Source organism: Pongo abelii, chromosome 9 (genome assembly GCF_028885655.2).
Source record: "Pongo abelii isolate AG06213 chromosome 9, NHGRI_mPonAbe1-v2.0_pri, whole genome shotgun sequence".
NCBI classification, from domain to species: domain Eukaryota; kingdom Metazoa; phylum Chordata; class Mammalia; order Primates; family Hominidae; genus Pongo; species Pongo abelii.
Window position 1 is genome coordinate 129,462,331 of NC_071994.2, and position 22,394 is coordinate 129,484,724.

A 22,394-nucleotide genomic window follows, 5' to 3' on the forward strand; every position below is an offset into this window, starting at 1 on the left:
AGACAGTCCTTTTGTGGGGCACAGAGCCGCTGACCTAGGCTTCAGAGAGGTCTGGGAAGGTGCAGCAGGGCAGACATCTGCCCCAGTCTCCAATGTGGTGATCCCGTATCCCAGGGAAGCTTAGGAATTCTCAAAAAGTCAACTGTCACTAGCTTGGTAGCTCCCAGTTCAGCAACCAACACAAAACCCAGCACTGAAGCGCTAAAGAGTCACGAAGAACAGTAGGGCAGCATTTGTGACAAAGCCGGGCAGACAGAACGTCACAGCTGGTTCTCAGTCCAGCTCCAACGTGCCCGCCTGGGGAACAACAGTCCCACCTCACACTTACTTGTCAGTAAACCACACAGCTAACTGAATTTTCCCAGCTAAAGAGAGCTCCCTAAGATGAGTGAATATCCCCAGATACCTTCAGCCTAGTAAATATTCAGTTTGCCAAATTAAAGACTAGATTTACATCTTGGAGGAGATCATATTTATATATGAGAATATGAGAATATAAATCATCTGTTACTTCTCCAAAATGTATCCTGACTAGCTCCTACTTTTCTACATTTTCCAATTCTTTTATTTCCATCATCTGTTCCTCTAAGATTATTCTCCTTTTTTTGAGACAGGGTCTCACTCTGTCACGAGGCTGGAGTGCAGTGGCACAATCATGGCTCACTACAGTCTCAACCTCCTGGGCTCAGGTGATCCTCCTAGCTCAGCCTCCTGAGTAGCTGGGACCACAGGTGTGCGTGTGCCAACACACCCAGCTAATTTTTGTATTTTTTGTAGCAACAGGGTTTCACCACGTTGCCCAGGCTGGTCTCGAATTCCTGGGCTAAGGTGTTCCGCCCACCTCGGCCCCTTCGGCCTCTCAGAGTGCTGGGATTATAGGCATGAGCCACCGCACCCAGCCTGTTCTCCATTCTTGTGGGTATTCCCGTTCATCTGTTTCCCTGAATTAATGTCAATTATCAATATTTCCTAAGTGTCACATTCTTGTTCCTTTTTCTTGACTAGCATGGTTTACTAGAAACAGAAATAACAGCAAAAATATTTAGGTCTTATATAAACAAATATACTCATCTCGTCTGTGCTTCCAAAGTTAAATTTATTATGCACAGTAATGGGTACCATGGAGACAGGGAAAGGGCTAGAAAGTGGCATCATCTATACAGAGGGAACATATAAAGACTGTCCCAGGGTGTACCCCCCTAACTGTGCTGTCACTCCAACTCTGTCAGAAAGGAAAAATAGTGTGAGGTGTATTCGTTTGCAAGAAACAAGGTGGAAACTAGATGGAGCAGCTGAGCAGGGAGGCCAAAGTCATTTCCATCTATCCCTAATGGTGTTCAGTATGGCCCTCCCCTTCCTGAGATCTAAGAACAGAAGATATGCTTCCACAGTAGGGATTTTTGTTTTTTTAATGGCAGCACTCTCATAACTACATTCACGGACCAACCAAAGCCATCTCCAAGTCTAGAAAGGATACATACTACACGCAGCGAAAATGCCAACCACCGATCCAGAATTTTCAACACGGCACCTTTCCCCAAACTTCTATACTATTCATTAAACATAGACTGCAAACTGCTAGCCTGTAGACCAAATTCAACCTGCAAGTATTATTTGCTTAGCTGCCTAAGCATCTTTAAAAATTTGATTTAGTTGGCAATACACTAGGAGGTTTCACATAAATATCTAGGTTTCCAGCTTCTCTGAAGAAATGAGAAAATCCATTCCCACATGGCAACAACCAGCTGGAGCTAACAACTGTTAGATAGCACGCCGCTCCCCGCTACTGCCTTACACCCAGCCAGCTTCATGTGTGCATGTTATCTGCCTGCCATTCACATCGACTCTCCTTGCTCAGCAAATGTCCCACCTCAACCTCACATTCAACACCCTTTTACAGGTTCCATAATCAGAGTGCAGTAGGGCACCCATACTATAGCTGGGCAATCCCTGGATGCTGTGATATTTGTTAACCATTATGTTCTTTCCAACCACAGGAACCTTCCTAAGAGCTCAAGAGCTTCACTGCTGGATAAAAACAGTTCCTGATCCTGGATTCTGTCCTTTAGTTTTCCTTTTCCAGTCACTGCCCCAGTCTGCCTGGCCCTGGGCTCTGTTCCATATTGGCAATGAGAGCCCACGGCAGGGAGACTTCCAGCAGGCTTTTCCACAGTGTAGCCAAATTACCAGTAAATAGACTTTGTTCTCCATTAAAAGCCCTGTAGCAGCTGAGTTGCTTCACCTTATCCCACCTGGCTCTTATGGAGTCTGTTCCAAGTGAGAAGTTAGCAGAGTCCTGTAAACAAAGAACAGTTCAGGGGCCAACCTGTGCTCCCAGGTGCCAGGGTGCTCTCAGGGTCTTCACTGTGCTCCCAGGTGCCAGGGTGCTCTCAGGGTCTTCACTGTGCTCCCAGACACTTGGCTTCATTGTTCTCATTTTGATCCTGATTTGGCATCTCTAAATGCAGGCGGTGCAGGGAATGTACAAAGAAGCGAGGAAGTTTGCAGACCAAGTTGAGTTCCTCCTTCCCGGACCCCAGGGCAGGCAGGATCAGCTGCCGGGCGTGCAGGTGAAGGGGGATGTAGCGGGCCTTCGACTGTTCTAGCCCCAGCTTCTTCAGGGTGCCCACGGACAGCTTCTATACAAAGAAAGGACAGACCCTTGAGAGCAAGGCCAACAGTCCACCCTTGATGAACATGCAAGGTCAGGGAACCTCCACTTACAGGGAACCAAAACTAACCCCCTGGAAGACACAGTAATGGAGAGCCTGCTTCAGCGGCACGTCTAAGAAGGGCTCAGAACTCAGGTAAGGGAAAAATGACCACACCAAAGACATTCTTTTTGGCCAATGTTTTTTGGCCTAACAAGAGAATGGGCTGTGGTAGAAGGATGAAAAGGCTTTCCCTGCGGTTCTTTAGTAGCAGCATGAAAAGCTGCTCCCAGCCTTCAGAAACACCCCTCCCCTTGTCCACAGCCTCCCAAAAAATCTGACTAAACAAATATATAACAGTAAGCTTTTCACTAACAGATCCTGCAGTTCCACGAGGACAGTAACCAACTGCTTCTAAATTTCTCTAAAATCAAGATAACGAGCTTGGTATCATGTCTGAAGACAATCAGTAGGCTTTGTTGTAACTCATTTCAGAGTTTTAAGAAAAGGAACGCCTAAGTTCTCTCCCGTATCTGCTGCACATTGGGTCAAATTAGTATTACCTGGGGGGCCAACCTATTCCAGTCTGAGTACTTGTGATCACCAAGGATTGGACAATCCAATCCAAAAGACAAGTGAACTCGAAGCTGATGTTTTATTCCTTAAAAGAGAGAGAGAAAGAGAGAAAACTCATGAGGAGCTACAGAAACAATACCAGTATTGGCATCTGCTTCAAATCGTATTACATCAAAGTGCAGTAAACTGGCCAAGTCCCAACTATGATAAAGTATAATGAATAATATAGCAAACTATAAGCTATGTAGCACCAGCCAGCTTAGGAAGTAAACGCTGTAAATACTCTAAGTACCCCTCCCCACCACAATTCCCTCTTTCCACCATAGATAACCACGATCATGAACTTGCCGTCTACCATTACCCTAACTTTTCAGTAATTTTACTACATAAGTAGTATTGATTTGCACATTATTTGAATTGTAGTAAAATATACATAAAATTTTCTGGTTTAACCACTGGCGTTATACTAAATGCCAAGTCAGTGGCATTAGGTGTATTCACACTGTTTCTGCAACCACCACCACCATCCATGTCTAGAACTTTCTCATCTTCCCAAACTGAAACTCTGGACCCATTAAACAACAATTCCCCATTTATCTCCCCTCCTTTACCCTACCCTAAGATTTTGGCAACCACCATCTACTTTCTGCCTCTATACATTTGACTCTTCTAGGTACCTCACATGAGTGGAATCATATAGTATTTGCCCTTTTGTGCCTGGCTTATTTTACTTAGCCTGATGTTTTCAAGGTGCATCCATGTTATAGCACGTGTCAGAATTTCCCTTAATTCTTTTAAAGCTGAAAATAACATTCTATTTTAGGTATACGCTACATTTTGTTTCTCCATTCATCCCCCAATGGTCACTGGGATTCTCTTCACATTTTGTTAACTGTGAATAACGCTGCTATGAATATGTGTGCAAATATTTGATTTTGGGGGTATATACCCAGAAGTGGAACTGCTGGATCTTACAATGATTCTGTTTAATCGTTTTGAGGAACCACTCTGCACAGTTTTAAATAGAGGCATTCAAACTGTTTGTATTCTTTTGCTAGCCACAACCATCTCTATGGGAGTCCCCAGCCTCAGATCAGCACCAGAAGCACATTCTCGCACAAGTCAGCCACAGTACTAGCTGCTCAGAACGAGGCCCTGGACAAAACCTGGTGGCACAGGGTTTTGTGATCCCACTGCAGAAAAGTGACACTCTCACCAGTGATGGGCTGGAGCTCCAGGAGGGCGGAGGAGAGAGTGCTGCTGAGCACCTGGTACTGAGTTACAGCAACTTGTGCGTTCCGGCTGCGCCGCACTTTCACCATTTTCCCATCGTCCATGCGGTAGCTTGGGGACAATGTCATCTGAAGCCAAAGAAATCAAGATATGATTCCCAAGGAAGAGCAGCAACCCATGCCTCAGGGAGGCTGCTCACCCACCTTGTGGTGTTGCTGCTGGCCTTGCGCCTCCTTCTCCACAATGGGGATGTCCACGACTCCTGCTGAGGGCATGGGGACACGCACAGTGATGGCCCTGGGGATGACACAGATCACTGCTTTAGCCAACCAAGCCAGAGAAGACCTCCCAGATTTGGCCACTTAGAGGATTTCACGCTGGACATTCTGCACTAACGTGATTTCTTATGATTGAAGGATCGTGCAAGATTCTCTTGGTGTAATGCTTAGCCTGAGAGCTGATAGATTTCACAAGCTTATCTTTTTTACTACTAAAGTCGTACATGTTAATTGTAGAATATTTGGGGTAAAAAAAGAAAAAAAATTACATTAATAACATGGTCTTTCCAGTCTTTAAAAATGGATACGTACAGTTAAAATAAAATTACGATAATATAGTTTTGTATTGTTTTTCTTTTTCAAATAATAAAAGATCGTAGATTCTGACTGCATGCTAAATGAACAAATGAATAACTGGATGAATGAACCTAATAAAACCTTCAGAGAACCGTTCCTGGCTCATTTGCCACATAGGTAAAACAGGAGGGAACTGTACCCAAAGAAGTCACAGGGGCCGGGTGTGGTGGCTCACACATGTAATCCCGAAACTTTGGGAGGCTGAGGCGGGTGGATCACTTGAGGTCAGGAGTTCGAGACCAGCCTGGCCAACATGGTGAAACTCCATCTCTACTAAAAATACAAAAAAAAAAAAAAAAATCAGCCAGGCACGGTGGCGTGCGCCTGTAATCCCAGCTACTTGGGAGGCTGAGGCACGAGAATCACTTGAATCCAGGAGGTGCAGGTTGCAGTGAGCCGAGATCATGCCACTGCACTCCAGCCTGGGCGACAGAGCAAGACTCTGTCTCAAAAAAAAAAAAAAAAAAAAAAGAAAAGAAAAGAAGTCATAGGAACCACAACCACAACTCAATAACTCTTTCCAAATCACGTCTGTTGGTGCACTCCCTCCCATGACCTCACGACCTCACAGACAGGTAGAAGACTGTTTCATCTGTCTGTAAATTTATGCCTCTTTCAGGTCAATGATGGAAAAGTCCATCTGGGTACCTGGTGGTCACTTGTATAATCACTAACCAAGGGGTCAAAATCCCACTCACACACACTATTTCACAACGTAGACACTCCACTTCAGTTTCAGCTACTATCTGGTACATTTTATCCTAATGATATGACACTACAACTCAAGAATGTTCAATCACCAAGACCCAATTGATTGATTTCAATTCCTCCTTGAACCTGATACCGGGAATGGTGACCAATTGTGAACCTTAATGGACATTTTTCACAAATAACATAACATGTATTTTATAATCTTAACATTTTGATTGCTTAAATAGAAAAATAAGTCTCTATTTTTTATTTTTTAACTTTTCCTATGAACTAGGTACTGTGTTAAATATTTCACAAGAATCAATCTTATTTAACTATCTCATAAACCCTATTATTTCCATTTTTCATATGAAGAAAACAAAGCTTATGGAAGTTTAATAACTTGCCCAAGGCCCCACAGCTGTTAAATGACACAGTTGAGAGTTGAACACACACCTTTTTGAGGTCTTAGCTACTATCCTAAATTCCTCCCTTCTCCATCATCTTATTATAGTTCTTCTTAAATTTGATTGTACATCAAATTTTAAAATACAGATGCCAATCCCCACAACCACCACACTTACGAATGAGAACTTCTGTGGGTAAGTCTCAATCATACAGATTTTTAAAGGTCTCCTCAGATCACAAAGTATCTGCAAAATCTGTAATCTAAAAAGGACTAACATTCAAAATATAAAATGAATACTTACAAATCAAATAGAAAAGAATAAACAACCTGGGCCAGACACAGTGGCTCACGCCTGTGAGCTGTAAGTGCTGTAATCCCAGCACTTTGGTGGACGGATCATTTTAGGTCAGCGGTTCAAGACCAGCCCGGCCAACATGCTGAAACCCCATCTCTACTAAAAATACAAAAATTAGCTGGGCATGGTGGCATGTGCCTGTAATTCCAGCTACCTGGGAGGCTGAAACATGAGAACCGCTTGAACCAGGGTGCCTGTAATTCCAGCTACCTGGGAGGCTGAAACATGAGAACCGCTTGAACCAGGGAGGAGGTTGCAGTGAGCCAAGATTGTGCCACTGCCCTCCAGCCTGGGTGACAGAGCAAGTCTCCAACTCAAAAAAAAAAAAAGCCAGGCACGGTCTTAAAATAAATAAATAAAAAATAATAATAAACAACCCAATAGAAAAATAGCCAAAAGAAATAATCAGTCTGTTCCCAAAAGGGAAACTCAAATAGCTAATAAACATGTAAAAAACATGTAAACTGATAGCCAACATCACTGTTATACAAGGAAATACAAAATATCTTTTTTTTTTTTAACTTATCACAGTGGCAAACACTTTAAAAATGCTTTGGCTGATAAGGGGAGGTGGGTACTCACCACTGCTGGTGGGAATGTAAACTGATAAAAAACCTTTGTGGAGAGCAATGTGAGTACTATTAAAATTTAAATATACACACCATTCAGCCCAGTGATTCAATTTTTAGAAATTTATCCTAAAAATACATTCACATATTCTTTGCAATATGCTCTAAAAAATGAGATATTACCTAAATATCCATCCATACAGTGGTATTTCACAGAGCAATTAAAAAGGAGACAGCTCTAAACGTACAACACAAAATGTTCTAAGATATATGATCCAAGTGAAAACTGCAGGGTACAAAACTGTGTGTGAAATACACTACCATACAGTAATATGCTTATATATGCTTGATAACTCTGGAAGTTTACACAAAACACCAGTCACAGCGATTGCCCCGGAGAAGGGTACTGCACAGATGGGGAATAGAGGGTTTTTTTTTTGCTCATGTATCTTTTTTCTATGAAAAACATTGAGGTAAACCTCTATGTGCTAACACAGAATGATCCCCAAGACATAGAGTTGAACAGAGGAAGAAAGTATAACGTAAATTGTACAATGTGATATATATAGATATATACGTACATACATATCTACACACACACATACTGTATACACTAGACATATATGTAAATGTGTTGAGTAAGAACCAGAGGAATAAAAACCAAACTGATTACATGGGTTGTTATCTCAAGGGAAAAGACTACAATGGCAGACTGGGTGGATTCTCCAGGAGTTTTTCACATTATCTTTGTTGTTTGACTATTTTTAGCACAGGAATAAAATCATACATTACTTGTATAATTAATTAATTATTTTTTCTTTAGAGACAGGATCTCACTCTGTCATCCAGGCTGGAGTGCAGTGGTGTGATCATAGCTCACTGTAACCTCAAACTCCTGGGCTCAAGTGATCCTCCCACCTTGGCCTCCCAAGTAGCTGGGACTACAGGTATGTGCCACTATACCGGACTAACTTTTTACTTTTTATAGAGAAAAGGTGTCACTATGTTGCCCAGGCTGTTCTCCAACTCTTGGCCTAAAGCAATCCTCCCACCTCTGCCTCTCAAAGTGCTGTGATTACAGGCGTGAGCCGCCATGTCCACCCCATGCTTGTATAATTAATTTTTGATAATTTTGATGTATACCAGAATTAAGAACCACTGTTCTATCAGACTTAATATTCTAAGCACCAAAGCTGTTTCACATACTTTTTATAATCTCGCAGGTCCTAGTGCAGTGCCTTCTATTAATGGGAGTTTCTGCTTTTAATGGATAAATAGATGAAAGAAATGCCTCCACTTATACCACCTCTACTGCCATCAGCAGGCCTCATACCAGTACTTCTTTACCACCTGACGGGTTCTAAACAACTCTTGGACTTGATGTGCCATGTCCTTGTCCCAAGCCAACACCATTACGCCTGTGGTTTCCTTGTCCAGCCGGTGGCACAGATGCAAGGGCTCTGCCTTGTGGCCATGAAGCATCTTTGCCAGGATAGGTAGTACATCAGTGATGCAGAGCTGGACCCCAGGACCACCTAAGAAGGAAAAAGCCAAAGGTTTGAGTGGCCAGGAAAAGATCTCGCCAAAGAACTCTTCTTGGGAGAAAAGCCCTTAATGGATAAACTGTCAATATTTTCTAGAGCCTTACTACTGAAGTGTGGTCCAGAGACTAGCAACAATGGCATGTCTAGGGAGCTTATTAGAAATGAATCTCAGGCTCCCAACCTAGACTATTCAGTCAGAATCTGCATTTTACAAGCTGCCCAAGTGATTCAGAAGCATATTAAAGTTTGAGAAGCACCATTCTAGAGCATGTGGCTTTCCTCTTAGACATACTTTGCAAAACCATGAGGCCTTCGAGAAGCATTAAATAAGAGTGATTAGGAGGATAGGCTTCGGGGTTAGACATTCCTGGGGTTCTACTCTACTCTTCTTACTAGCCATTTTTTTGACCTTGGACACATTACTTCTCTTTCCAACTTTGCTTTCTCCTTATAAAATGTAAATATCTGGAAAACAACTTCATTGGGGAATGGGGACGCAAAAAACTGTTGTGAAAATAAAGAGAGAAAAAAATTATACAAACACTTGGCGATGTGATTTAATTCCTTGTCTTTATGAACTATCTTTGTATCTCTCCAAAAAGCATTACCTTCTTCTGGCTAAAATGGGCCTTTTCCCTCTTTCACAAATGTATTTTTTAAATCAATCTTTCCTGATTCACTTCAGCTGTCCCTGACAACTACATGCAACATTTGTTGAAAGACATTTGAAGGTCCACTAAATTCCAGTCACTCTGGGGTTGTATGTTACATATACTCCAACACACACACACACAGACGCACACACCCTTTTTTCTTATGTATCATTTTCTCATTCCCAGTTTTGATGGAAGATAACCTTTAGTCTAGAATCACACAGCCTTTGTATATCTCTACAGCGATCCCTGTAGTCTGCACGCAGCATATTCTACGAATTGCTTACTGTCCGATGTTTAGAAGGGGAGGACTGTCTTATTTATTTATTTCTGTGTTCTCGGTGGTTCCTTATATTGGACGGTAGTTTACAAAAGTTTAATTAATTTGAATGCAAGGCTTTAGAGTGCACCACAATTAACGTCTCAGTTTTCCTCGGTTGTAGCAGAAAGGAGCTGCAGGTCCCTCCACCTTTCCCGCGTGGTCCTCACCATGCACAGGGAGACCGTAGGGCTTATTGATGACCACAAGGTTCTTGTCCTGGTGGAGAATTCCTCGGGTCAGTGCCTTAGCAAGCACGTTGGGGTGGACTCGCTGCAGCTGCCGTGTGAACCGCACTATTTCTTGCACTCTCCGCTGAACAGCGTTTGTGGACACCTAGGGAGAAAGAAGCAGCCGTGGAGAATGCCTGGTGCGGAAGCGGTGAAGACCTTCCATAAAGGTCTGGGTGAGAATCTGAGTAGGGAATGACTATCTTTGCATCAGACCCGCGCCTTCTTCGAGTAATTTAAAAGCAGAGATACCCGTCTGTCTAACCTGCGTACCGACGCCGTGGTTAGGACTGAGCCTGACAGTAGCCAAAGATCCAACTCACGGGAAAACACCGTACCCTTACTGACCCCTCCCCTCCGCCTTCTCCCCATTCTCCCACCTTGCGTCCGCGCTATTGACTCACATGCTTTCACTCAGAGGACCCTCCTACCTACTCCCAGTCTGGGAAACCAATGAGCGCACTGCCTCTTGGGAGTTCTGGTCCCTTCGGACTCACCGGCTCCTTCTTTGTGTCTTGTTCCCGTTTCTGGGCTCGGAGCCTCTCCGCTAATCTCTGGGCATTTATGCCCGTAGAGGCAGCGGCAGCAGAACAAAATGGCTTTGAGACGAGAGTGAAGAGACTCCCGAAACCCTGGCCGTTTCCCCGGATCCAGGGGCCCGACGCGCTCCACCTGGGCGCCGCCATCTTACCAGGAAGGGCAGGGCGAGCCAAGACCACGTGGAGAAGGGCGACTAGAGTGAGGCGGGAGTGGGTGGGCCCTGCAGGTCACGTGGTGCGGGGTGGGGCCTGGGCGAGTCACGTGGGGACGGTGGGCGCTCAGTGCGGCTGCGCTGGCCGGTAGCTGCAACTGGAGCGGTGGCGTTTGGTGGAGACTCGGTGAGTGTGTAGGGAAGCCGGGCTGGGGCTGGGAAATGCCGGTGCCTCAACGGTTTAACGTTTTCCGCGTCCCCGGGATTTCCGTTCAAGAAGAGCACTGGTCTGAGAAACGTTTCTCCTTTTGGTACACGATCCCACTCAAAAACTCCTCCCCGCCCCCGCGCCCCCTTAGGCGCGATGTCCCATAAACGCTCGCCCCAGAGCCCTCCTAGGCACCGACGCCGTCCCTCTTAGCCACTGAATCTCCGGTGATCCGCCGGTCCCCTGCGGGACGCGTCAGGGACCCTCTTGATCGGATGCCCGGATCTCTGTAGTCTCTCCACCCTTCATCTTCCAACTCCCAGCCTCTTTGTTTCACGTTGTAACCTGTACCCTTCTCCTAAGGATGACGGCTCCTTCCCTTATCAAGGGCCCCCAACCCCTATTTCCTACTTAGGAAGCACTGTGAGTGTTTTTTCTGTCCTTCCTCAAGAATTCATTTCTTGGGGTCTCCTTCCTACCTTCCCTACTCCTCCTAAAGAAAAAGATGAAAGTACGGAGCACAGACCTTCACTTTTCCTGTTTCCTTTATTTTTCCTCTCCATAGTTTGCAACCACACCATACCTCCTCTCACGAGATGCGATGTTGGGATTCCCTTGCCCGAACTGCAAGCGACTCCCTCTGATTTCACTCAGGGGTGGCTGGGAAGATAAACATCTGTTTGGGATGGTAGTGTTAAAAATAACTTGGGATATACCTGCCATTTGTTAAGAGGAAAGCTTATGCTGAGTTCAGAAAGAATGTCCTGAAAACTAATGGATCTGTGAAGATAGAGGGAACAATTTTTTAAGACTGCTTGGAATGAAGGCTGCCTGAGGAGTTACTAGAGAATAGGTAGTTGAATTAGATTTGGGTTCTACACCTCCTAAAGGGTTTGGCAGAAGGGAGCCGTACCATCAAGAAACAAAGTTGATCAGGTGGAACTACTCATGGAAGACTCAAGTTGAAGAGTTTGAACTAGAGGTGATGCGTAGTGGGGAGTCTTTGAAGCTTCTCGAGTAGGGCAGAGAGAGAGTCCTTGAAAGTGGCATTCTGGAAATGAATCTGGCAGTTGAATGCAGGACAAATGGGGAAGGAAAGGGTTTGGTAGTAGGAAAACTAGTTACAATCTAGGTGGTCAGTGATGAGGTCTGGTCTTTTTACCCTACACTGTAACTCCTTTGAGTTTGAATTAATTGAGTTATGCAGGTCAAGGCGTACTCTTGGCAGCTGCTGTTGATCTGTGAGTCCCTGGAAGAATTTTTTTTTTTAATCCACTCACCTGGCACATAGTAAACTCACAATATCTGTTAGATGGCTGAAGTGCATCATAAATGTATGCTAGGTGTGTCTGAACATTTTGAATTGTCTTATTTCTGTCAATGTTTGGCCTGAAGAATGAAGGTAGAGGCAGGTGTATTTGTAAAGTGGGAAAGAAGCAAGGCTTGTTTACGTTTCTCTTATAAGGCAGGTGTAAACGCAGATCCAGATACAAATGCAAAGATTTCCAAGGGAGATTGGGAAACATCTGTTTCTCCTGTTCCCCACCCACCCCCTGCAAATTTACCAGTAGGACAGAGGTCTATAAAAGTTGAGAAATTCCACCCTAAAAGAATTATTACCTTCCGTGCTCCAGACCTAGGTTCTAATTTCACTTGAACATCACATATTACCTAGATACTTGAAGCTCCCTTTTCCAAGGACCCTGAAGTTTTGACATTGGGACTTAAATTCATATCATTACATTAATTAAAAACTTGTTTTGGGTACAGGACTTTTATGGTTTTGTGTTGGGGATGGGAGAGCCTGTTTCTACCCTAACCTTATGGCATTCAAGAAACTACACCTGTTCTTGCAGAATTGGCCTTCTGTGGCAGGAAACAAAATGAAGAACCAACTCAAATGTCATTGCTAGTGACACAGAGCTTATGCTCTGGGGTTTCAGGTTAACTCAAAGCACACACTTAGTGACTAAGAATAAAAATATTGGTCCCTTTTTTCTGGAGAAGGAACTTTTAGGTTTGTCTTGTTGAAACTTTGTAGAGAAATTTAAAGAATTCAAAGTTTTTGTTTGGTATGACAGTACAGCTTTAGCCAGTGTGGGTACATAAGTTACGACATCCTTAATGTTTCTCCTGTGAATCTAGGCACTTGGTGATTTAAAGTAGAGTTGTTCTCAATATAAAGAATTTATGTGGCCGGGCGCGGTGGCTCACGCTTGTAATCCCAGCACTTTGGGAGGCTGAGGCGGGCGGATCACGAGGTCAGGAGATTGAGACCATCCTGGCTAACATGGTGAAACCCCCGTCTCTACTAAAAATACAAAAAAAAAAATTAGCCGGGCGTGGTGGCAGGCGCCTGTAATCCCAGCTACTCGGGAGGCTGAGGGAGCCGAGATCGCATCACTGCACTCCAGTCTGGGCAACAAGTGAGACTCCATCTCAAAAAAAAAAAAAAAAAGAATTTATGCAAATGTCATGTCTTTTTTTTTTTTTTTTTTCAATTTTCAAGGAGCAATAATCACCTCTCAGATAAACCTCATTGGCTGCAATACTGCCACTGCAAAAAACTTTTGTTTCTTTTTTTTTTTTTTTTTTAACCTCTATATTGCCTCCTCCCTGTTCCTCATTCAACTGGTCCTTTTTTAGGCAGTTCACTTTTCCACTTCTGCGCCAATGTCACAGTCCATTTGTTGGGAACTCCTCTTGTCTAAATGTTTTCTTAGGACAAGGAAGGAAATTCTATTAGTGATTTCTTCATTCTTGCAGAGTACGGCTCTGTTCAAACATGACTTATTTACATTGATTTTGATATATCATAATATGTGCCACCAAAATAACCATATAAAGAAGAACTTGATAGTTTCTTTTTAAAGATATTTCCTAGTCTATTCAGGAACAAAAGGGCTGCATTAGTATTTCGCAAGTATAGACAAGTACTAACTAATAAAGGAACTTGCGTTTATCACAAATTTAAGGTTAGTTAGTGGCATAAAGTTAAGTTACACCTCCTCAAACTGTGATTTGCTAGTTGCAGATTAACTAGGGATTCCATTTCCTTGAAGAGCAGGAAGTACTTGGACATTGTTTTATGGTTTTAGAGAGATTAAAGGAGGCAATTAGCAGGAACTCTCGGGAGGTGCCCTGGAAAGTGCAGTCATTGGGAGCCAGGAGATGTGGGACTAGTCCCAGTTCAGCCGCTGTGAACTTGAACAAATAATTTGGGCTTCAGTTTTTGTCATTTAAAAGATTTTTGCAACTCCGTTTCTAGTCTATGAAGATTTTCCACTGATACTTACATACTTATCTTTCAGCCCGAATTAGTGGGATTTATTTCAGATTTATCTTGACTACATTTAGCATTGATACTAAGAAACCGGATTCTGCTCTTGTCCCCAGAATTTAACTTTTTGCCACTGAGCTAATGTTTATATTTGGAGGTTACTTCATTGAGTGGTGTTGGAATATACTTTAAGATTTCTGGCCGTGCGCAGTGGCTTAACGCCTGTAATCCTAGCACTTTGGGAGGTCGAGGTGGGCGGATCATGAGGTCAGGAGATCGAGACCATCCTGGCTAATACAGTGAAACGCTGTCTGTACTAAAAATACAAAAAATTAGCCGGGTGTGGTGGCAGGCACCTGTAGTCCCAGCTACTCGGGAGGCTGAGGCAGGAGAATGGTGTGAACCCAGGAGGCAGAGCTTGCGGTGAGCCAAGATGGCGCCATTGCATTCCAGCCTGGGTGAAAGTATGAGACTCCGTCTCAAAAAAAAAAGATTTCCTAAATGGGGGCGGGGTGTGTGGCTCACACCTTAATCCCAGCACTTTGGGAGGCCTAGCGGGGAGGATCTTTTGAGCCTAGGAGTTTGAGATCGCCTGGGCAACATAGCAAGACCTCGTCTCTACAGAAAATCACAGAATTAGCTGGGCATGCTGACGCACCTGTGGTCCTAACTACCCTTGAGGCTGAGGTGGGAGGATCGTTTGAGCCCAGGAAGTCAAGGCTGCAGCTGCAGTGAACCGTGATCGCAGTACTGCACTCCAGCCTGGGTGACAGAGACAGACCCATCTCAAAAAAGAAAAAGTAATTTGTGTAATACGGTTTAAAAGTCACATAGTAATAAAAGATTTGTAATTAAAAAACAGTTTCTCAGGCCAGGTGCGGTGGCTCATACCTGTAATCCCAGCAGTTTGGGAGGTTGAGGCAGGTGGATTGCCTGAGGTCAGGAGTTCAAGACCAGCCTGGCCAACATGGTGAAACCCAATCTCTACTAAAAATACTAAAATTAGCTGAGCATGGTGGCGTCTGCCTGTAATCCCAGCTACTTGGGAGGCTGAGATAGGAGAATCGCTTGAACTGGAGAGATGGAGGTTGCAGTGAGCCAAGGTTGCACCATTGCACTCCAGCCTGGGCGACAGAGCGAGACTCCATCACCAAAAAAAACCCAACAAAACAAAAACCGTTTCTCTGCCATTCTTTAGAGGCAACCACTCAGTTGTTTTCCTCCTTTTCTCTGTCTTTACAGTAAGTTGTCAACATCAGTATTCTTGAAACACCATATAACAAAACCAGTTTTACCATATGGTTTCTATGGCGTTTTTCTGGTCACAAAAACATACCCAACTTCTAAATAAAGACCCAAACATTTCTAACATGAAACACTGAAACAAGTAAGATTTTCACCCACTTTTTGGTGAGTCAGTGAGTTACTGCAGTCATAGTGGTGGTGGGTTAAATCAAGGAATAAATGTGTGCAAAGTGAAAATTGTCAGAAGCATTTCCTACCACTATACTCAGTTCCAAAGCAATCAATCACCAATAGGGCAGGCTCGCTGAGAGCTTTTGTGCCACATCATTTATTGTTGTGCATTTGGATGATTACCATAGACTTTGCAGATTTTTATTTGCCAGTAATTTGTATTCATTCATGCATTTTCCAGCTCAGGCTCACAGGTGGCTGGAGCCTATGCTGGCAGCTCAGGGCACAAGGCAGACGCCAGCCCTGGACAGGACGCCATCTATGCCATAGGGTGCCCATGCACACACACACAAACACAGGGACCATCTAGACACACCAGCTAACCTAGTAGGCACATCTTTGAGACGTGGAAGGAAAGCAGAATACCTGGAGAAAACCTACACAGACATGGGGAGAGCATGCCAACTCCACCCAGACGGGTGACCTCAGCCAGGAATCACTTATTCTCTCATCAATGTTATGAAAAAACGATGTTGAACAAAAAGACTTTTTGAGAGTCTGCTGTATCTTCTTGTTGCTAAATAGTTGGTTTGTTATTCTTTCTTGGTTTTCCCCTCATGTTTGGCCTGTTGATTTCTTGTTGCGATAGATAGATTCATATTTAGCTCTTGCCTCCCACCACTTTCCTATTTTTCCATGCCCTCTATCCCCTAATATAGTTCTATTGTAATTTTTTGCTAAAACAGGTAGCTTTTATGTACTTACACCTCTGTCAAATACTGTTCACTGTTGAGCTGGATGATCTATTACAGTGTGTTCCTCCTGGTGTGTAGGTTGGCCTTCACCTGTGTTTCTCATGTACTTACTGTTAATTTTTTTTCCCAAATGCTCCAATATATTTGTCACATTCTTATCAGTAACATTTTCTGTGAGCTCAAATGTATCACCTGTCCGTTTATTGGAGCCCTGCCCCCTCCTCCTCCTGCCTTTACTGTTGCTCTCAAGAACTGCTGCCCTGGGGTCCTCCTGGACCTGCCCTTTCCTGTGCAGGAACCATATCTTCCTCTTTCTGGGCTTATGTCTTTATTTTTTAAAAGCACATACTTCAGTTATTTCTAAGAAGTATTTGAATGACTTGGTTTTGCCCACACACTTATTTGATAGTTTGGCAGTTATATAATTCTAGATTGGAAGTAAGGTTCTCTCAGAATGTTGAAGGCATCTGTAATTGCTCTAGAGACATGGTGATTCAAATCCTTCTTACGTGACCGTATTTTGTTTGTTTTCTCCCCTTCTGGAAGCTTTGAGGATATTCTCTATCTCTGGTGTCCTGCAGTTTCATGATGTGTATTACCACCAGGGTATGGGTCTTTTACTCAGCTGTTGTGCTGGCTTCTCACAGACGGTTTTGATTCTGGAAATTCACGTCCTCTAGTTCCGGGATGTTTTCTTGTACTATTTCTGTGATTTTTCGCTCAATCTTTAATTTTTCTTTGATACCTTTTTGTAATCTTCATTCTTGTTATGTGGATATGGTGGGCTCAGAGGGCCCGCTGGAGTGTTTTAGTTTTCTTCCTCTCTGCACGGGCTCCACTTCCTCCAGGTGATGTGGGCCTTTGCACCTGTGCCTCTGTCTGGATATATCTTCACTCAGATATCCAGTGACTTGCTCCCACACCTCACTTTGGATGAATCCACAAGTCTTTCCTTAAATGTCACCTCAGTGAGGAGAGCGCTGGATTGAGAAGTGCAGACCTCCATCTCACTTCCTTGCTTTGTTTCTCTCCGGAAGCATTTCCCACCATCTAGCATCCCACATATTTATTTACTTGTTTCCCTCACCACTAAAATAAACATACTGTGAGGGCAGGGATTTTTTTTTTTTTTTTTTTTTTGTTTACCTCTATAATTCCAGCCTCTGAAACAGTGCCTGGCGATAAATAGATGATTAATAATTTAAGGAATAAATGAATTATTTTATTGTGGGATTTCTTTGAATGTGTCATGATTCTGACTGTTCATTTTTGTTTTTTTTTTTTGTCATTTTAAGTTCCCAGCGTGGGTCTTGTTGGGTGGTGGGCATTACTATAGGGTGGCTGGTATATATGGGTTTTGTGTATATGTTTGTACAAATGTATATGTTTGCTAATATTTCTTTAGCTGACAGTGCATTGGTTGCTGGGACAAGGATGGGGGCTTGGAGAACCTTTTAGTATGCATCTTTTGACATAATCAGTATTTTCAGTTCTTCATTGCTCCTGCTGATGTATTTTACTCCAGACCCATTTCAGATTTCAGTTCATTTTTCTCTAAACCTCTGGATTTGGAGGTGGAGAAAATAGATGAAAATAGGAGGTGAGGAAGAGAATTTGCGCATTAGTTAAATAGACTTTATGCCAATCCACATTTTCAGGTCTGCATTTAAAGCTTGCTTTCCATCTCCAAAAATTCATTGAAAAATTGAATGCTTCTCTCCTGCACCTCACATTCTTGGTTTTATACCTTGAAAAAAGAAAAACTCCTCTGTTGCCATTTTAATGGGTACTTGGGAAAAGATGAAGAAGTAAACCGTAAGGACAGAAGTTGTCGTGTTTTCTATTCTTAGTGTCATGGAATGCGGCACAGGAGTATCACGTAAGGAGAAGCACAGATTTCTTGTTTTCCTCGTTTATTTTGGAAGCTTATCCTTCAGCTCTTGTTTATTTATTTATTTATTTATTTTTGAGAAAGGGTCTTTCTCTGTTGCCCAGACTGGAGTGGGCATGATCATGACTCACTGCAGCCTCGACTTCTGGGTTCAAGCAATCCTCCCACCTCAGCCTCCCAAGTAGCTGGGACCATAGGCGTATGCCACCACACCTGGCTAATTTTTTTATTTTTGTAGAGACAGGGTCTCCCTATTGTTTATATGCCTTAAGAGTCACATTGACAGAGTACATAAGAAACACTCTCTTTTTAGCTCTCTTGCTAAGGAGCAGGTTTGAGATCTGTTGCCAGAACTTAGTACTTCGCAGTTTTACGGATTCCTCAGGAGTCTCGTCCATGGGGATGGGGAGTGGCTACCCTCTGCTGACTCTTCCTAGGTTCCTGCTCTTCCCCAGCGCCTCCCTACCCCCAGCCACTAGAAGTAGACTGCTGCTTTCTTTATTCTACTGCAGAAAACATGCACTACTATACTTATTAAAATTAACTAAAAAAAAAAAAAAAAAACTCAAGCAGCTTGAGTAGTGCTCAAGCTGCTTGAGTTTTTTTTTTTTTTTTTTTGAAGGAAGAATTTTTTTTTTAAAGGGGGAGCTTATATGTATGAAGATTTATGGTGTGAAAGCAGGGACAAACTCTAATGAATGAAGTTTTTAGAATTGATATGAACATGAACCCAGGATACTCACATTTATTCCGAGAGTTCCTCTTAAAAACTGCTTTTCTCCACATAAACCCGTCAGCAGTGGTTAGTTCCACGTTGGAGGAAAGAGGGTTTCATTTTGCTCTTTCTGCGTATTTCCTGCAGTGATCTGTTACTTTCAAATCTGGGGGAAAGGTGCTCTCTTTTTCCTGAATGAAGTCTCCACCTGCCTCCTGTGGGCCCAGGCTGCCCAGCTTTCTGGCTGCTCCCTGAGAGTCCTCCTTGGTCTTCCACTGACCTCCTTCACTTCCTTACGAAAGTACGTTTTAGTCTCCCTAACCTGCTTTCTGTTTTCACTCTCTTTTTTTTAATACCCTCAATTGTTTTCACTGGCCACTTTTTTTTTAAGACTGATGCTTGGCTGGGCTTGGTGGCCCATGCCTGTAATCCCAACACTTTGGGAGGCCAGGGCAAGAGGACTGGTTGAGGCCAGGAGTTCAAGATCAGCCTGGACAACATAGCAAGAGCCCGTCTCTACACCAAAATTTAAAAATCAGCCAGCTGTGGTGGTGCGCACCTGTAGTCCCAGCTACTTAGGAGGCTGAGATAAGAGGATCCCTTGAGCCCCAGAGTTTGATGCTGCAGTGAACCATGATCTTGCCGTCCTGGGGAACAGAGCAAGACTGTCTCAAACAAAAAAGACTGATGCTACCTGCTTGGCAAAACAATGTTTTTAGAGCTATTTCTCTTAGGTAGCCTGGTCTCTAGTTGTTCTGATGGCTTCTGTGACAAATAATGCCTTTTTTTTTTTTTTTAAGAGCTTTCAGATTCTTATTTCAGATCTAAACAGTGCTTTTCAGCTCTCAGTTCATCTTCAGATAAAAGAAAATAGTAGGCCGGGCGCAGTGGTTTATGCCTGTAATCCCACCACTTTGAGAGGCCAAGGCAGGTGGATCACTTGAGGCCAGGAGTTTGAAACCAGCCTGGCCAACATAGTGAAACCCCGTCTCTACTAAAAATACAAAAATTAGCCAAACATGGTGGCGTGGGCCTATAATCCCAGCTACTTGGGAGCCTGAGGCAGGCGAATAGCTTGAACCCGGGAGGCAGAGGCTGCAGTGAGCTGAAATCGAGCCACTGCACTCCAGCCTGGGTGACAGAGTAAGACTCCGTCTCAAAAAAAAAGAATATTAATTTTTGGCTAATTTTTATTAGGAAAAAAAGAATATCCTGAAAATAATATCACGCTGGTTTAAGGTTACAGATTTACTTTCTTCCCTGGGTTCCCTTTGGTTCATATTCTCTTGTTTAGGAATGATCCAAATACATTATTCTGAAGTATGTGACAGTTTTTCCAAAATCAGTAAATACATATGTTGGTGCTTAAAACAGAAAGAAAGAAACAATGGCCTATAAATATTATCACATAGCTTATTTCTACTATTCAGAGATCTGTATAACTTAGGATAAGGAGCAGGTTGTTGAACGGTTTTCTGGCTTTTAAGTTTGAAGTACAGTCTGAAAGTACCTTTCAGTATTGAAGGGCTGCCTGACTGAAACTTACATGGGTATCTCCTGGGCCTGAAGCACCACCGAGATCTGAACTGAAGGTAGCGTTTTGGGAGTCCTTAGCGTTTAGTTGGTATTTTAAGGTCTAGGGGTGAATGGGGTGGGAAGGGAAGGGAGTATGTAAAGGGAATAGACTAGAGAGCCCTGTGGATCCTCAACGTTTAGGAAACAGGGAAGACCTCCCACTAGAGGGGGGGGGGAGGAAGACCAGGAAAAGGCGAGATGGACTTCAGTGTTGGGTGTTTCAGGAGGCAGAGGAGGGTAAACACCAACAATTTCATTGAATTTTGCCATAAGGGTATTTATCTCCCATAAAGCTTTCCTTGATTTTCCTCAAGCAGAAGTGCTCATCTCCTTGGTACCTCATCCAGGCGTATTAAACTTGGCACAAACATGTTGTAAAGATTTGTTTATAGTTCTGTTTCTCCAAAGGTGTAGACTTGTTAAGAGAGTGGCCCACGGCTTGTTCATTTTTGTGAGATGGTATTGTTTTGTGTCTTAACAACATGAACACTGACTCCATGTCTAATGTGTAATAGTCGTGTGACCTTTAACAAGCTGCTTAACATCTATGTGCTTCTGTTTCGTTGTCTATACCATGTATGATATGAGATGATAATAGCATCTACCTCCTCACAGAAGAGCAAATATTTGTGAAGTGTAGAAAACAGTGCCTGGCTTACTGTCAATGCTATGTAGTGTTTGTTGGAGGAGAACTGGATGCAGCAATACTAATATTCTTAGCACAGTGCTTGATGTTTAACAGATATTTGAACGTGAAAATGTAGTAACCTGTGACTAATTCAGTTCCTAGCATTTTAAAATTCTACAAGCATATACAGAATATAATCATGGCCAGGCCATAGGAGAACTACAAATGGAAGTGGACTGAGAGGAAAGTGCATGCAGCTTTGTTTTATGAAACAAATCTATAGACTTTCAACAAAAGTACTATGTGATCCTAATTTCTTGTTGTTAGGAAGGAAAAAACTAAAAGATGAAGACTCCTCCAAAGCAGGTGAGAATCTTTATGTTTAGGGATGAACAGCTTTAAACAGGTGAGTGGTGGATATCAGCATGGAAGGTATTTGTTTGGATGAGAGAAAATACTACAACCTTCCCAAATTCATCCTAATTTTTGCAGCTCAGAAAATTAGAAATATCAATTGATCCCTTAGACTTTAATGGTAGATACACACTCATTCGATCAGCAAATGTTTGAACATTTTCGGCACCGTATACACACTTTATAACAGGAACTATGCTATGGGATGAGGATAGGATGATAAATAAATTAGACACTGTACTTGCCCTAGAAGGGCTTTTATTCTTGTGGGTGAGAATTGCAATAATTGCAAGTACTGTGAGATACAAACTAGGAACTGAAGTATAAATGAAGAACTTGGGGTAAAGGGAGTGGAAAACCAGGCTACAGATGGTAACATTTAAATTGAGATGCCAAGGAGGAGGGTGTGGGGAGGCCCTTGCAGAATATCAACTCTGAGGAAAGGCTGCAGCTGGGAACTTGAGGTGGGGTGGGGGAGGGGGGGTGTTCAAGCAACTGAAAGAGGCCTGTGCACCTCAAGAGCCCAGCGAGTGAGGGAGGGGGCTGGATATATGTTGTGTGGATGGTAGACACTGGATCATGCCAGGTCTTGTAGCCACGATGAGGAGTATAATGTTATTAAACACAGTGAGAAGCCATGGAATGATTCAAACGTGACTTAACCCAATTTGTGTTTTGAAATCTCTTTTGCTGGGGCCGGGTGCGGTGGCTCACACCTGTAATCCCAGCACTTTGGGAGCTGAGATGGGCAGATCACGAGGTCAGGAGATCAAAACCATCCTGGTTAACACAGTGAAACCCCATCTCTACTAAAAATACAAAAAATTAGCTGGGCGTGGTGGTGGGCACCTGTCCCAGCTAATTGGGATGCTGAGGTAGGAGAATGGCCTTAACCCGGGAGGCGGAGCTTGCAGTGAGCCAAGATCGCCACTGCACTCCAGCCTGGGCGAAAGAGTG

General features: G+C 43.3%; 2 protein-coding genes and 1 pseudogene across 9 annotated transcripts in view; 1 reads left to right on the top strand and 2 right to left on the bottom strand.

Annotated features, from left to right (window-relative positions):
* Positions 1–1,077: 1,077 nt before the first annotated feature.
* Positions 1,078–10,598, bottom strand: RPUSD4 (RNA pseudouridine synthase D4). Its single transcript, XM_002822679.5, has 7 exons — positions 10,362–10,598; positions 9,805–9,970; positions 8,452–8,653; positions 4,664–4,757; positions 4,444–4,588; positions 3,215–3,312; positions 1,078–2,639 (listed from the first exon to the last, which is right to left on the bottom strand). The coding sequence occupies exons 1-7, from the start codon at positions 10,548–10,550 to the stop codon at positions 2,400–2,402; spliced, it is 1,134 nt and encodes a 377-aa protein (XP_002822725.1). The 5' UTR covers positions 10,551–10,598; the 3' UTR covers positions 1,078–2,399.
* A 33-nt stretch (positions 10,599–10,631) lies between these two features.
* Positions 10,632–22,394, top strand: part of FAM118B (family with sequence similarity 118 member B) — a 49,621-nt gene continuing 37,858 nt past the window's right edge. For 2 of the 8 annotated variants that reach the window (XM_009247237.3, XM_063728278.1), the window contains exon 1: positions 10,632–10,742. Coding sequence is in view for 2 of the 8 variants with exons in the window: in XM_063728275.1 (XP_063584345.1) it covers positions 21,369–21,389 (21 nt within the window). In the remaining 6 variants the exon portion in view is untranslated. Of the gene's footprint in view, positions 10,743–21,355; positions 21,390–22,394 lie in introns of those variants that run through there. The other 6 variants (XM_063728275.1, XM_063728276.1, XM_024255517.2 and 3 more) reach the window with 5 other exon arrangements.
* LOC112135696 (U4 spliceosomal RNA) lies at positions 13,154–13,332 on the bottom strand (annotated as a pseudogene).

Excerpts from the sequence above, each read along its gene's own strand:
- RPUSD4 (XM_002822679.5), bottom strand. The coding sequence starts at position 10,550 with ATGGCGGCGCCCAGGTGGAGCGCGTCGGGCCCCTGGATCCGGGGAAAC. Across the intron at positions 8,654-9,804 it reads CTACGGTCTCCCTGTGCATG|GTGGTCCTGGGGTCCAGCTC; the intron begins GTGAGGACCACG and ends TTTCCTTCTTAG. Across the intron at positions 4,589-4,663 it reads GCCAGCAGCAACACCACAAG|ATGACATTGTCCCCAAGCTA; the intron begins GTGGGTGAGCAG and ends CTTTGGCTTCAG.